General features: G+C 40.6%; 1 protein-coding gene across 1 annotated transcript in view; it reads right to left on the reverse strand.

Moving 5' to 3' along the window:
- Positions 1-8022: 8022 nt before the first annotated feature.
- LOC124284031 (epidermal growth factor receptor substrate 15-like 1) overlaps positions 8023-15947 on the reverse strand; it is a 40277-nt gene continuing 32352 nt past the window's right edge. The window contains 5 exon segments of the mRNA XM_046720072.1: positions 8023-8938; positions 12612-12638; positions 13043-13351; positions 14203-14322; positions 15758-15855. Coding sequence (XP_046576028.1) covers positions 8771-8938; positions 12612-12638; positions 13043-13351; positions 14203-14322; positions 15758-15855 — 722 coding nt within the window. The 3' untranslated portion in view covers positions 8023-8770.

The raw sequence follows: 15947 nt of genomic DNA on the forward strand, positions 1-15947 counted from the left end.
GGACACCAGAAATGGGCTTCACACATTGTACCCATGTGGGGAATCGAACCCGGGTTTTCGGCGTGACGAGCGAACGCTTTAACCACTAGGCTACCACCGCCCCTGATTGATATTTAACAAAGACCATTTGAGAAGCCTTGTTTGAGTGGCATTTTTTAGAAGTTGTAATTAGAACAAACTTTATGGATAACAAATTCGAGAGTGCGACGTTTCGATACAGTTTGTCAAGCATGACGTTGCTTGACGAAGACGTCGCACTCACGAATAAAAAGAAGTTGTTATCCATAAAGTTTGTTCTATATGAGAAGCCTTGTAATTAAAGAATAAGTTCTTGCCGAAGATCTAGGATTATATGGTTGAAGCCCATTTCTGATGTCCCCTGAATACTGCTAAAAGAAACGTTAAACCATGTATACTTACTCATGAGTGAGTGAGTTTAGTTTCACGCCGCTTTTAGCAATATTATAGCAGCATCACCGGGGGGCAACAGAAATGGGTTTTACACAATGTACCCAGGTGGGAAATCGAACCCGGGTCTTCGGGGTGACGACTGAACCACTAGGCTACCCCAACTTACTCTTGAAGAGATATATCAGCTTATACCATTATTGCCTTACAAATGTCATACGTCAGTGAACGGTCGTGATTGGGACTTTTTTCGGTACCAACATGTATTTCAGATACAGATATTATTTGTGTACCGACGTGCAGGCGTTCAAGGATTGACGCAACAGTTTCACTCACAAATGCTGCTATGTCTCAGTCCATCTCTCAACACAAAGCCACGACAGGGCCAGACAAAACATTCTCTTCGCAGAGGGAACTGGAACTACTGCGATTCGACTCTATCTACTGACTTTGAAACCCGTACTACCCTACAGTACTTACGCAATACACGCTATACTTGTTATTCTTTTCTTACTGACATTGTGTATTCATACCCTAGAAGGCTGCCATGTCGTTTGCACATGTCCTAAAACATTTAGGTATAGGTTAATGTCTGTTAGACTGAAAACTGATGACCATGTTATCTTAAGGGGCACGGATGGAAGAGTTGCGTCCCTTGGGCAGGTCAGAAACCTGTGATCGTGGGTTCAAATCCTGGTTCGCCCAGATGATTGTAGCCTTGTCAGCACCAGTTGTAAACGTGTATGACTTGCACCATTTCGGACTTTCCTCCCAAACGAAGCTGACGGGCCATGATATAACTGAAATACTGTGCAAAGCGGCGTTAAACCACTCACTCACCTTTTGCCACACAAATCCAGATTTCCTGCTCAACATGGATTTAATGTTTTTTGATGTTCATTGATACGATCTATAGATATCTGGATGTGTTTGGTTATGAGTGTGTCATTTTGGAGAAAAAAAACTGTTGTCATAACACTAACTTACCATGACTCTTTCAGCAGCTACAAATTGTTGTAGCCATGGCCAGATGGCCCGTGTCTAGCCAGAACTAAAATAGGCCTATAACTTCAGTTGGTTTAAATGTAGATAATCTGTGAGGAAATGGCACATTCATGACACTTTGCGATGGAAATTATAGGCCTATGCATTAATTTTATGCACGGGCATTAGAGAGTGAATTTAGTTTTACGCCGCTTTTAGCAATATTCCAGTAATATCGCGGCTGGGTGACACCAGAAATGGGCTTCACACATGGGTTACCCATATTTACGTTATTTTATTAGCATTGTTTCGATTTACGGCAGCTTTCAGACTGCATTTTACTTCAAATCGATTTGTAACGAATGACTTATCCTAACATGAGAAAGATGATGGGTGAGGTGTATTACACAATAGACTATTACCAAATGTGGATATCAGCAACTCGATGCAATGTGTCCTGACTATTGGAGATTGGGTAGTCAAGAGGATGTAGCGCTCGCTCGTCAATCACGTTGTACCCCCGGGAGGCGTATAATAAATTTTTGTTCAAATATAACAGACATAGATTCACAGACCAAAACTATGGGTTGATCTGAAAAGATTGTTCGAAAAACAACCAAAGTAGGGCATAATACGACTCGTTAAAAATATGATCCGCGTTAAATGCAAGGCGATAATAAATCTTTCATTACGTGTAGTGCGGATATAAAGAGGACATTCTCAAATATGAAGCATCAGTTAAAAAGGTGGTAACAGATCAATAACTTCTTCATGGCTAAAAATGTGTCCCAAATAGAAGCTCAAACCTTTCCATGACCCCACCCAATGTGGTCCCCGACTTTGTGTATGGAGTATACGCCTGAATGAACGTTCTGTGTGGCCTGATCTGCAGTCCCTGAATATACTCACACATGTATTCTGGTTGTTGACAACACTGCGACTCCGCCTACCTAGGAATGTCGACAGACCTCGATGTAAAACGCTTTTTGTTCAAGGCCTCATTCAGCAACAGCAAAGACCATTTGTTTTGGGTACGAATCTAGTATCCCACTTATGCATCGTGTAACAGGGACGGTGGGGTAGCACAGTGGTTAAAGTGTCGGCATGTCACGCTGAAGACCAGGGTTCGATTTCCCACATGGGTGTAATGTGCGAAGCCCATTTCTGGTGTCCCCTGGAATATTGCCAGCCAGCCCGAAGACCCGGGTTTGATTTCCCACATGGGTACAATGTCTGAAGCCCATTTCTGGTGTCCCCCGCCGTGATATTGCTGGAATATTGCTAAAAGTGGCGTGAAACTAAACTCCCTCACTCACTCACTCCCACTTGTGATCAGTCTTCCCCAGCATATAAAGGACAACTGTAAGAACTATTGTACATGTTTAATGGCATGACTGATACGGTAATGTTAGTCAATGAATTAGCTATACATCAACAAGCCAGGGCTATGTGACTAGGACGTACAATCACATTCGCTATCTACATGCTATATTTATCATCAGCACTGCCAACATTGTATCAACATGATAGAAATGTACAGGCATAGATACACATTTACATTATCATACAAGTTGAGAATGTTTCCCCTCTAATACGAGGCCAATCTTCATCCTAAAGTTGTTCAATAGTACCTTGGAGACACAAGACAAATTATCTTAAATAACATGAAATCAGCGATTTATCTTAAGTCCAATAAGATTACAGATCAAACAGATCAACCTGGTCATATTCAATAAATAATCACAATAAAACATATTACGTCAGAGAACGTATACCGATGGTCGGTGTATGGTCCCCGATTACAGTTGTCTGATAAGTTTCAATCCATACACAAGACACACATAACATAAGGAAACCATCAACACATTTTCAGCCCAGTTCCACAAAGAGACCTTAGCTATACAATCTATTTTCAAGTATTCAGAGCGCTTAAGCCTGCGACTTCTCAGATCGCTAAGATCTCTTTGAGGAACAGGCCCTGCTTTCTTGAAGGAATAAGAACTGATTCAAGTCATAAAGCAAGAAACGCTGTTTAAAAATGAAATAATACTTTGTGTATAATGATTTTAGTGTCAACTGATACCTTCAATCCTTTCAGTGTCTGGCTATAAATGTATCCAGGGTACATTATGGAACAACAAGATATCAACATGACCTGGAATCATGAGGATGGGCTTCTGGTTACATCAGAAGACTCCAAGAAGACTCATCGCTGTGCTGTAGGAGCTACTCGTGCTAGGAGGAGTCTGGGCCGAGAGTCTCCTGATCAATAATATCCCCCCTTGGGATTCCATCACGAATCCACGAAGGGGGAAAAACTGAAGAATATCTGCACAATATCAGTCCAGTAGTTGTAACACAACTACAGTAAGTGTCATAGCACTTTCACGACAAACAAGACTGTGAAGATTCTCACGAGTTCATCCCTGTAGCCTGTGATATATGCAGCTGGTCCCTGTTTCAGAAAGCTATCGTAGCGAGACCACTGTCAGGGGTCTATGTTACAGTATAGGAGGCACGACAGTCATAGCACTACAATAGCTTTGTGAAATTTGGCCCTGGTCCAGACTCGATCACTGGTTGGACTTCAGCAATCCTGCATGTCTTAAGATCAAGGGCCCCGTTTCACAAAGCTGTCGTAGCAACGACTGTCATAAGTCTGTTACTGTATAGGGGGCACGACAATTGTAGCGCTACAACAGCTTTGTAAAATGCAACCCAGGGCACGTTCCTCAAAGTGATCGTACCGCTACGACTGTCGTAACTCCATGTTAAAGTATGGGAGTTAAGATCATCTTAGCGCTACGATCGCTTTGAGGAACGGGGCCCTGGTCCAGACTCGATCACTGGTTGGACTTCAGCAACCCTGCATGTCATAAGATCAAGGGCCCCGTTTCACAAAGCTGTCGTAGCACTACGACTGTTGTAAATCTGTTACTGTAGAGGAGGCACGACAGTCGTAGCGCTACAATAGCTTTGTGAAATGGTAGCCTCCTTTATAAAGTAACCACCTGCAGCACAGCTGTGTCATTACTTCTTGCATAATACATCATGAGCAGAGGCAAATCCAGATTGTCACAGCCGAGAGGTGCTGAGAAAAAGTATCACAAGGTTAGAAATGAAATCTGACTTTCCTTGAAAGAAATATTGAACCATTCAACACCAAGCAACTGACATAACATGTAACAACAAGCTATGCGAAGAACATCTTATAAAAATCTGCCGTCCCTTCTACCATGAAGTAAACTTGGAGCAATAAGCGTGATATACCAGCCTTGTTGGACAATGTGTGAATGTACTACAATATATATAAGTCATAGCACCTGAATAACCATGGCGACCAGGAGCTCCAGCAGATTCAGTCAAGGTCATCACCATCAGATATAATGGAGTACAACATTTGATATTAATGTCAATGAGGATTCAGCCAGATTTAATTTCCAATCCTGTATGGAATATATTGAAGAATGAGATGGGAAAAGGATTCAAAACATATACAGAATAAATAATGCATGGGGCTATGTTGGAAGATCACAGGAAACATTAATATGATGAATGGTATAAGAAATCTGAACCAAACCTTCATGCAGGGTATTGAAGTAACAAACAAACAATATATCTCCAATAACCAAAGCGATATTGTTGCTTTAACATACAAAGTCCACAGATAAGACAGGAAGTACAAAACAAACTCCTAATCCCAAGAAAAATAGCGTACCATTCAGTTGCCGTAAAATGTCAAATTGTCTTAGCAGGGAAGAAACATTCACAGTTGCTTGCTTCAGGGTATTGAATTACATGATTATAAAGAACGTGTAAAGTTGACGTAAAGATTGGCCCATCTGATGACTTAGAGACGTCGTCTACTGATTCGTTAATCTGCTGTACTCTACAGAGTTCTATTCTCATATTAAGTTTCATAATTCAATATGAAGTATTTACAAATCTACCTCTTCATGCATACATAAACTCAGTCATTCTTGTCAACTAATAACAACTCCAAATGTACATCTACAGTGGCCCATCATCATCATCATCATCACGGAGTCCTATTTACATACCATGTGCTGCGTCACTCCCAATAGTCCGGGCCACTGCATCTGTCATGTCAGTGGGACTTGTGTTCATCTGTGATCGATCTCTGTGTGTGTGTGTCACACTCTCTCTCTCTCTGTATGTGTGTGTGTGTATGTGTGTGTGTGTCACTCTCTCTCTCTCTGTGTTGCAAGTTATGCATGTAACTGTATAATGCATAAGTGTGCATATTGCATGTTATGTTTGTTTTGTATGCTACAAGTGTGTACATGTATTTTGCATGTTGTGTGTGTGTGTGTGTGTCCATGCATGTGTTGCATGGTATATATGTGTGTTTTGCATGTGTGTGTTGCATGTTATGTGTGTGATGCATGTTATGTGTATTTTGCATGTGTGTGTTGCATGTTGTGTGCATGTCCATGCATGTGTTGCATGGTATATGTGTGTATTTTGCATGTGTGTGATGCATGTTATGTGTGATGCATGCTGTTCATGTTAATTCTGACTACAGTCAACAAAAACAATCACATCTTCTAACCACAGATGACTCATAACACTATACAAATTGCATATAGCACATTGTGGCACTTTAGACAAACACAGATAATCCAACTGAGAATCCTAACACAAGCACAGACGTGGTACCAACATTGCCTGATGCCCGATTAACCTGGGTTTGGCAGGTCATGAAGAGTCTGTGAATAACCAAATCTCTCTGTCTCAGCAGACAGAATGTATTTGACAAGTTTGTCAAGCACACATGACGTACCTCCAACTGAAACAGAAGGCTCTCCAAACACTATGATTTCAGTTTTGATTACTTTGTGAATTAATTAGACCATTATCTTATCAACCCCATGTCCTACCATCTTCCTATACTGCCAAGTACCCCCTGTTTGGATAATGACAGAAGAGTACACAATTCAATTCAATTCTCAATCAAGAGATCACTTTCTTCCACACATATGTTCATTTCAAGAAAAGAGAAAAAATGCCCTTGGTTTTTTTTGGCAAAATGCTTCATTCTGCAAAATAGCTAGGACAGGAAAAAGTCTAAATTCATTCATGTTCTCTCTACAGAACACCAGGTCTGTCTTTCAGTCAATCATGTCAAAGCCTGTGTAAAGAGAAGCCTTTCAAAAAATGACTCGTTACCTGAAACAGGTATTTGAAATAACATCTATTGAACTTTTGATACCATGACCTGCACCATGCTCTTAAACAAAAGTGATTGCATCTCCCAATCTTTAACACAGACACGACAATCCCAGGTCTAAAATCACACTGTGGACCATGACCAGAAGCACAATTCCGGATGCGATCTAAGTCCATGCTGCAGTATGGAGCAACAAATGTCTTAGCTATGGCTCTGTAAAATGGCCCAGGAAACGTGTGTGATTTCTTAATACTACAGAATCAAGCTCAACAGAACAACCTGTGAGGTAGGAGGATAGTGAAGCTAACATGGGGAACCTTGTTGACATCAACTGACTGACTGAGTTTGGTTTTACGCCGCTTTTAGCAATATTCCAGCAACATCACGGCTGGGGACACCAGAAATGGGCTTCACACATTGTACCCATGTGGGGATCCGAACCCGGGTCTTCGGCGTGACGAGCCAACGCTTTAACCACTAGGCTACCCCACATCGACTGACAATAATATCTGGATTTATGTTCAACACATATTAGCCAACTGTGATCAAAAGTCTTTTTTTAATAAGAAGACTTAAGAGTATTTGAGCCCTGAGAAGCCTGTGGAACTAAGGACGATTCTACGGCTGCGACAGTCAGAAGTCTATGTCAAAGTATGGGAGTTGCCATCAGTTTCATGCTAGTGAAAAATTATCTCATGTTTTAAGACAATGTCATCTTTATGGCAAAGTTCAAAACAGTCATGTCATTATTGTCTGCTCTGTGATATCTGCTCCCTGAATACCTGTTGATTAATACACTCTTCATAGAAAATGAAACAAATTTACTGGAATCATTCGTATTATAATTCATAACATTACCGATACCTCTGAACAGTGCTGACTCTGAACACCAGGCCGAACTGATGAATTCCAGTGTTCCACTACAACAACTTACGTCTGTGTCACAGCCAGTGATGTGAGGCCACACACAACTACCATCTCGTTTGTGCAGTGCATCACAACATCGATTCCACAAGTGGTACTTTCTGATTGTACAGATACTTTCAAAACACAGTTACATGCTAATACATCTTCACTACCACCATGTTGTACAAACACTGTCATTTCTACATCCTTGGCCAGACGCTGCCATCTGCTTGTTCTGTTTGTTTGTTGTTTAAGACAGCACTCTGCCTTATTCCAGCTATGTGAAAGCAGTCTGTAAATAATCAAGTCTGGATCCCCAAATCCAGTGATTGACATCATGAGCACTGATCTTTGCAATTAGGATACGATGACACGTTTCCATCAATCCAACTAGAGTGACCACCGAATCCTGTTAGTTGCCTCCAATGACGAGCATGGGATGTTGAAGACAAAGTCTAACCTGGATCTTCAAAGGTTATCTTCATGCCATTAACAAAAAATCCTACATCAATTTCATTTAGGTAATATCAAACATCCCTTTAGAAAATATGAAAGAAAAAACAAAGCTTTATTTGATTGAAACATTTGTAGGAAATTTACTAAGAATGAACCATGAAAATCCATTAGTTAATATGTCTTTACATCTTGGTGAACGTAAACCTGGCAGAAAATTAGGTCTGGCCTCATAAATCAATGCTGTGTATCCTGACTTACTTAATGCACAATGAGTTCGATCACCGTGGCAATACTATATATATAAGCTTCCCTGTAAAGAAGTACAAATGCTGGAGCAGTTTTAGCAATGAAGGTTTGTATTGACATTAAACTTGCAAGCACCGCAAAAGCCAAGGTATATTACATAACAAATTCATCAAAAGTGTGAAAATAGGAAGACGTTGTTCCAAGAAACAACAAGTTCAGAGCTAGACATAGACATTATTCTGGAAGTTTGAGACTGACAAAACCGAGACACCTTAATAAATCAGCGCCAAAATATTCCAGTCAATAAACCATGCTAACTGGGGTCCAGTTCCACATAACGATCGCAGCACTACAACTGTCATAAGTCTATGCTAAAGAATGGGAGTTACGATCACTCAAGTGCTACGATCGCTTTGTGTAACAGGGGCCAGGGCTTATCTATCAACATCACTGTCATGTTAAAAGTTACTCTCTGGTTCCAGACAAGCATTAAAGATGCACCTTCGCTCCTGCCCTTGGAACAAAATCTCCCTATTTCCACTGCTCTGAATGCCTGCCATATTGCACTAGATGCTGGATTCACACATCCGTCTCAGAATCCACCTGAGAGGACAGTTTGAACTTTGACTCCAGTTTTGTCCTGGACTTGGGGACAGGGTGCTGCTGCTGCTGACCATTGCCTCCTACTACCTGTATCGTCCTCTCCTCCGCTGTCTTGTTCTCCCATGCATCATCGTCTACCGTGAACTGTCGGGGAAACACAGCGTTACCATGGTTACATGCAAACATCAGCCAACATGATGCCAGGATGGTTTGAGCTCACTTGAAAATGCTCCGTGTGAAATCCTGGACCATCTTTCAAAGGTACATTCATTATGAGAAAGGTATATACAAGATAATGCTAAGTCCTTGTGTCAGTTATACATACATTTTGCATATTCATGACAAATGCACATATAAAGGTTTGTGGATACAACAGTTGAAAATAACCACATTAAAACAATAGCACTTACAAAAGGTCTAACAGCAAATTCAACTTAAACACAGATTCAGCTATTGTCTTATTACAATTATCATCAATTACCACTCTCTTGATTTCTAGAGATACAAATACCACATCATGGTTTAAACCTCATATATTTACCAAACATCAATGCCACATATTATAGCTTAAGTTTCATGTTTACCATGCATTAAATGCCACATAATATGGCTTAAGTTTCATATATTCACCATGCATAAATGCCACATAATATGGCTTAAGTTTCATGTTTACCATGCATTAAATGCCACATAATATGGCTTAAGTTTCATATATGCACCATGCATTAATGCCACATAATATGGCTTAAGTTTAATATATTTACCATGCATACTCTTCATGTTCATAAATACCATGAAAGTCTACAATATAACATTACATGTCTTTCTCTTGTTATTTCATATATAAAGGAAGAATTACTGTTACTGACATCCTAATATTTGTGACCAATGACAAATTAATGAACATACAACTATGCAATGATCTTTCACAATTACTTAATACTGCACTGAATACAACACATTATTGTATACATCTTAAAACATAAATTTGATGGTTTCTTTGATTCTTTTCAATTTACAATATAACAAATATAACAGCATGAAATAAATATAAAATAAATTACACATTTGCAGTGACATCGAAACCTCTGTATATTCAGTATTAAAGACAGACACATTTACCTGACAAGGCAAAAACACCTGTACAAGAGATAGAAGAATGGTTAATGATAAGTATGATAGATTTCATAATGAAAGCTGTCAGGGAGATAGACATCTTGAATGTTAAACTACAAGCAAAATTAAGCTTGCATCTTACACCAGTGAAAACCGGGAGTGCCCACAACCAGAGTCCATGGTTACCTGTGGACTGAACAGTTCACTTTCATACACAACAATGGTCATAAAGGCCAAAGGCGACTTTCCTTACTTAGGCTCACATGTCTGGTCATTACCTCCCTTCACCCAATGACCCTTCAAAAAAATTAAAAACTGACAAATTTATTTTTGATCATGAAAATACATGCATTGCCCTTTTTTAAAACCAGCCCTTATAATTTACATAATGGTATTTGTCAGTGAGGTGTCCAGGTGTCAAAATCAAAATCAACGCTGTAACCATGGTAACCATAGACCCCGCTGTAGACAGAATGTGCATACCTTAAGTCTCCAGAGGTCAACCCAAAAGCAAACATGGCAAATCGGGCACCACAAATATAACAATTAAGATGGTTCAGATATGAGTACATGAGGTACTACCATTCATTTATAATATACAGAACTGTTTTGAGGCTGGAGCGATTACACTGCTTGACTTCAAAGCCCCATGAGCAACACGTCTGCAAATGTTCCACCAAATCTCTAAACACCTGGAACTTTTCCTTAACACCAGACGTCCATACCTGCACACACTATTTCAGATGTTCATATACCGGGAGGAAGAACAGATGTTACATAAACACATTTGGTGTTTCGATTTACGAAAAGGGCTGTCCAAACTGTCAAGTGTCGGAAGTTGAAGGACTGAGTGATACGTAAGTCATATTTTGTCGCAGAGGGCAGGTGCCCCTTGATGGGCGTGTCACTGGGATGCCCACGCCGACTTGTCATCTTCAAACTGTATAGTCAGGGGAGAGAAGCAGAGAGACAGGTCAGTATGCTGTACATATGTACCTAACCTACACTCACTGTACATGCTTGCTGGAGCTTACCGACCCGTTCACAACGCCATAATCACCCTACGACTCTCTCGGAGGTCGATGTTACAGGAGGGCTGATACAACAGCAGTAGAGCTATATTGTTTTGTGTTGGCAGACACTTTTGAAGTGGTTGACATGGCCGACAGACCCTGCTGTGTTTCATTAAGTGGCATTTCTCAACAAACCAGGGAATTAGACAAAACTATTTGTTCCAAGACAAGAAAAAATCAGGAATTTCCCTTTGTATTTTCCCAGATATCATATGAATGACGCTTTTGATTGGGTAAACATACGTTGTCAACCTCTGCGTCTAAATAGTCCCAAATTGATTTGTCTTCGAACTTGGAAACAACTGAACCAGGTCTATAACATGAAACTTCAGTGATCTGTGGTTTAAATGTGTTAATCAGACAGAAGATGTGCCCTGTGCATGTGTGAGTGTGAAACATTCCACAGCCAGTTATGTCCCAACAGGTCCAAATATTCCCACAACAAACATGTACCAGTGAGTCTGTAAGAAGAGCATATACATGTAGGACTCGGATCTATGGACCTCTCATCTGAGACAGAATGCCCAGCTCATGACACAAATATTCCGACATAATTCACATGAGTGTGTTTGTTGTTTAACACTGCACTCAACAGTCCAGTACATGACAGCATCCAGTAAACAATCTACCCTGGGCCAAACAATCTGGTGATTGATACTGTGAGCAAGGATCCATCGGGAAAAGATGCAGTCTACCAAGCCCCTAGTCTCCTCACCCAATCTATTACATTACTCCTTACTAACTTACATACTTCATGACCAGTGAACGTTGCTGAGGATCAATTCTAACCCAGATTCCATGACGGGTCACGGTGACATGACTTCATCCAAGCAATGACATCATGTTGATGTAATGTCATCGAGGAATTCCAAATGTTCTACTCTACCAGTTTATACTTGTCATCCTGCTACTCTCCCATAGATATCCTTAACTACTCGGATCATCAGCCATCTGTTTAAGGCTTGGACTGACCTTTCATAGGATATTACCTTATTCTAGGATCTACCTAAAGGATCACTAATGAACATGATATGTATAGCAGACAGTATGACACAGCTGATATCCCTATTAATGAAAGCTTGGACTGACCTACACTGCTCAACTTTTGATAGGATATTACATTCTTTTAGGATCTGCCAAAAGGATTACAAATTAAAAGGATTACATATGATCCCTGATAGTATATGATTCACATATGTAGATTGTATTACATATGTATGATACCCTGTAGATTGTATTACATAGCTGGGTATCCCTGTTGAAGGTTGAGTAGTATGATACACAACATCCTACCAAGCTAACCCTTTCTTATTGATTGTTGACCAAGACTGCTGGATACACCATGGACAGGCAGCATGTCTGAGTCCCTGGCACACACGAGAGGTGTCATGGATCTGAGTCTCACATACATTGCTCCTTGCACTGTTATTATATATGCAGTATAGTGAATACTTTCATGATGATCAACTTCCTTGGTGACACTTGAACAAATTATCACAAACTGTTTCGGTTGATCAATATGAAAGAAATTCTCTAGCAAAGCCCCCAATCTGTGGTCTAACTTGAATCTCCATTATTCAACAGAAGCGATGGTTACACTGTAAGCATCATATAGATGGTTTTCTTACATAGAAGCTTTTTTCCCACATAAAACTCTATTGAATAGAAAAGCAAAGACAATGTCAAATGAAAACAGCAGAATGTTAATTTGTGGTTCAAAATTATTTGATTGAAATAAAAAGTGCAAAATTACTCATCTGAAATGTTAAAACCTTACTCCATGAAATTGAAAATTACATCCTGATCTAAGAAAGCAAGGAAAAACAAACTGGCAAAGCAAGGTCAGCTTGGTTCATGAGAAGATTTGATGAGGGCTTAAGTCTAATTTGATGTTTCTTTTTCCTTTTTTGCCTGGACCATTTTCCTTTCCTTCCATCAACTTTTACCTCATTCAAATCTTCCCACAACCCTGCACACACCAAACAACACCAATGAAAACCTACCCATACCTGAAACCCCTTTAAAAAGGAAAATATGATGTGCACCTCAATCAACTTACCTTGCCCGGACTGAAGTCGGCAAAATTAGCAAAGGGATCTCCAGTTGCAGAACTCCCGCCTGTTGCAGAACTTGCAAATGGATCTGAGGCGTTGGCAAACGGATCACTTCCGAATCCAGGAAATGGGTCCACCTTGGGTTTGTTGGCTCCCATGGGTAAGGGACTCTTTGACTTAGGAGGGGCTGGCCTTGGAGGTGGTTGCTTTTTGGATTTTGGTGGAAGGGCAGGCGCATGTCCTGGAGAATCTGTTCTCTTTGAGGATTTTGGAGCAAATGGATCCGACCCAAATATCTCATCGCTTCCTCCCTTCTGGAAGGTAAAATATTTTATTTTGATATGGTTATCCCATAATTGCTGAATAATGCATAATTCCATTGGTTTTGGAAAACATACATGGATGAAATATTGCTAACATGACAGAAGATTAATTAACTCACTCAACTGTGATTTTCCAACCAGAAAAGGGTTCTGAAAACCAATTCTTCCACAGTTAGTGAGTTTTGTTTTATGACGCTTTTAGCAATATTCCAGCAATATTATGTCAGGGACAACAGAAATGGGCTTAACACATTGTACCCATGTGGGGAATCGAACCCAGGTCTTCAGTGAGTGAGTGAGTTTAGTTTTACGCCGCTTTTAGCAATATTCCAGCAATATCACGGCGGGGGACACCAGAAATGGGCTTAACACATTGTACCCACGTGGGGAATCGAACCCGGGTCTTCGGCGTGATGAGCGAACGCTTTAACCACTAGGCTACCCCACCGCGCCCCCAGGTCTTCAGAGTGACAAGTGAATGCTTGAATCACTTGGCTACCCCACCGCCCAATTCTTCCACAAGCCTCCCTAGAACTAGATAATTAGCACTTGGATGACTCTGGTGTACAAAGTCAGGGGTGGAAATTTACTTTAAAACTGCTAGTGTACTCCGGTACAGTGGCACATGTAAAATAACTTGCCCTGATAATTCTTCCACTATACCGGCCGATTTTCTTGTGGATTTTTTAAATTACCAACATAATTAACATTGGATATTCAACTGGACACTGGTACAGCGTGACATACAAATTTGCTAGCCCGACAGAAAAAAACACTGGACTGGGGCGTCGGGCAATGGGTTATTTCCACCCCTGAAAGTAAATATTGTTGGGAACACATACCTGTTTACTTGAGCTAGTGGCACCAAAACCACCAAAAGGATCGAAGTTACTTTGTTTTTGACTAGATTGAGATGGAGGGAAGGATCCGGCGAATGGATCTTCATTGCCAAATGGATCACTCTGAAAGGCAATATTACTGCAGGATCAGTATTCTGAGGATTCGCTTACCAGTATCCTGAACATCTGATAAGCTAAGTTAAATATCTTTGTTTGCTGTTTAAATCCACACTCCACAATATTCAAGCTAAATGGTCTTCATCACTCGATTATTTACAGACTACTGCCATATAGCTGGAATATTGCTGAGTGTGCGTTAAACAAAAAAACAAAACAAAAAGAAACTAAATAATGGTTATCTAGATAATCAAGCCTGGGTCAGAAAGGGTCTCACTGAAATGTGGATCCAGTACTCACAAACAAATAAAATGGACACAGAGGAAGGAAATATTGAATTCCAATGAATAGACAATTATATTCACTTTAAAAACAATTTGACAAGAGTCATACGAGGGTCCTCCAACTCAAGTAACTATCAGATTTTACTTTCGGTTACACTACACATTTCATTACTTTACAGGACACATAGGTTTCCCTGAATTATAAGTCAAGACAAAAACCTGGGAAACATATGGGAAACTGCCATCTGAGAATACCTATAAACCATGGAAGAGGGTTTACCAAGAGCGGTCATTGCACATTTGAACCATTTTGAATGTGGAACAGGGTCCCGATCCACAAAGGGTTCGTAACAATACGACCTGTCGTAACTCTATAGTTTATCATAAGCTTACGAATGACGTAGCACTACGAACACTTTGTGGATCAGTACCCAGAACAAGCAAACACTTGGACAACTGGGCTAGCCCAGCACAAGTACATGAAACTCTTCCCTACAGCCTAAAGACTGTCCGCACGTACACAAGTACATGAAACTCTTCCCTACAGCCTAAAGACTGTCCGCACGTACACAAGTACATGAAACTCTTCCCTACAGCCTAAAGACTGTCCGCACGTACACAAGTACATGAAACTCTTCCCTACAGCCTAAAGACTGTCCGCACGTACACAAGTACATGAAACTCTTCCCTACAGCCTAAAGACTGTCCGCACGTACACAAGTACATGAAACTCTTCCCTACAGCCTTAAGACTGTCCGCACGTACACAAGTACATGAAACTCTTCCCTACAGCCTAAAGACTGTCCGCACGTACACAAGTACATGAAACTCTTCCCTACAGCCTAAAGACTGTCCGCACGTACACAAGTACATGAAACTCTTCCCTACAGCCTAAAGACTGTCCGCATGAACACAAGTACATGAAACTTTTCCCTACAGCCTAAAGACTGTCCGCATGTACACAAGTACATGAAACTCTTCCCTACAGCCTAAAGACTGTCCGCACGTACACAAGTATATGAAACTCTTCCCTACAGCCTAAAGACTGTCCGCACGTACACAAGTACATGAAACTCTTCCCTACAGCCTAAAGACTGTCCGCATGTACACATGATCTGCAGTCCATCAGAAGGCAAGGCAACATAGCGGCATATTACCTTTGTAGAAGGTTTGTCCGAACCAAAGGTATCTTTAAATGGGTCTTCAGCAGCAAAGGGATCAGCCTGGAAGCCATCAGAGGATTTGAAAGGATCACCTGGAAAATATTCATGCAGATTATGTGACCATTTTTTCTAACACCACTGAACAAGTACAGGCAATGGATGCATACATGCTTTTCTATGTTTC

The sequence above is a fragment of the Haliotis rubra genome, unplaced genomic scaffold (genome assembly GCF_003918875.1).
Source record: "Haliotis rubra isolate DU_JTF1 unplaced genomic scaffold, ASM391887v1 Scf328, whole genome shotgun sequence".
Taxonomy (NCBI): domain Eukaryota; kingdom Metazoa; phylum Mollusca; class Gastropoda; order Lepetellida; family Haliotidae; genus Haliotis; species Haliotis rubra.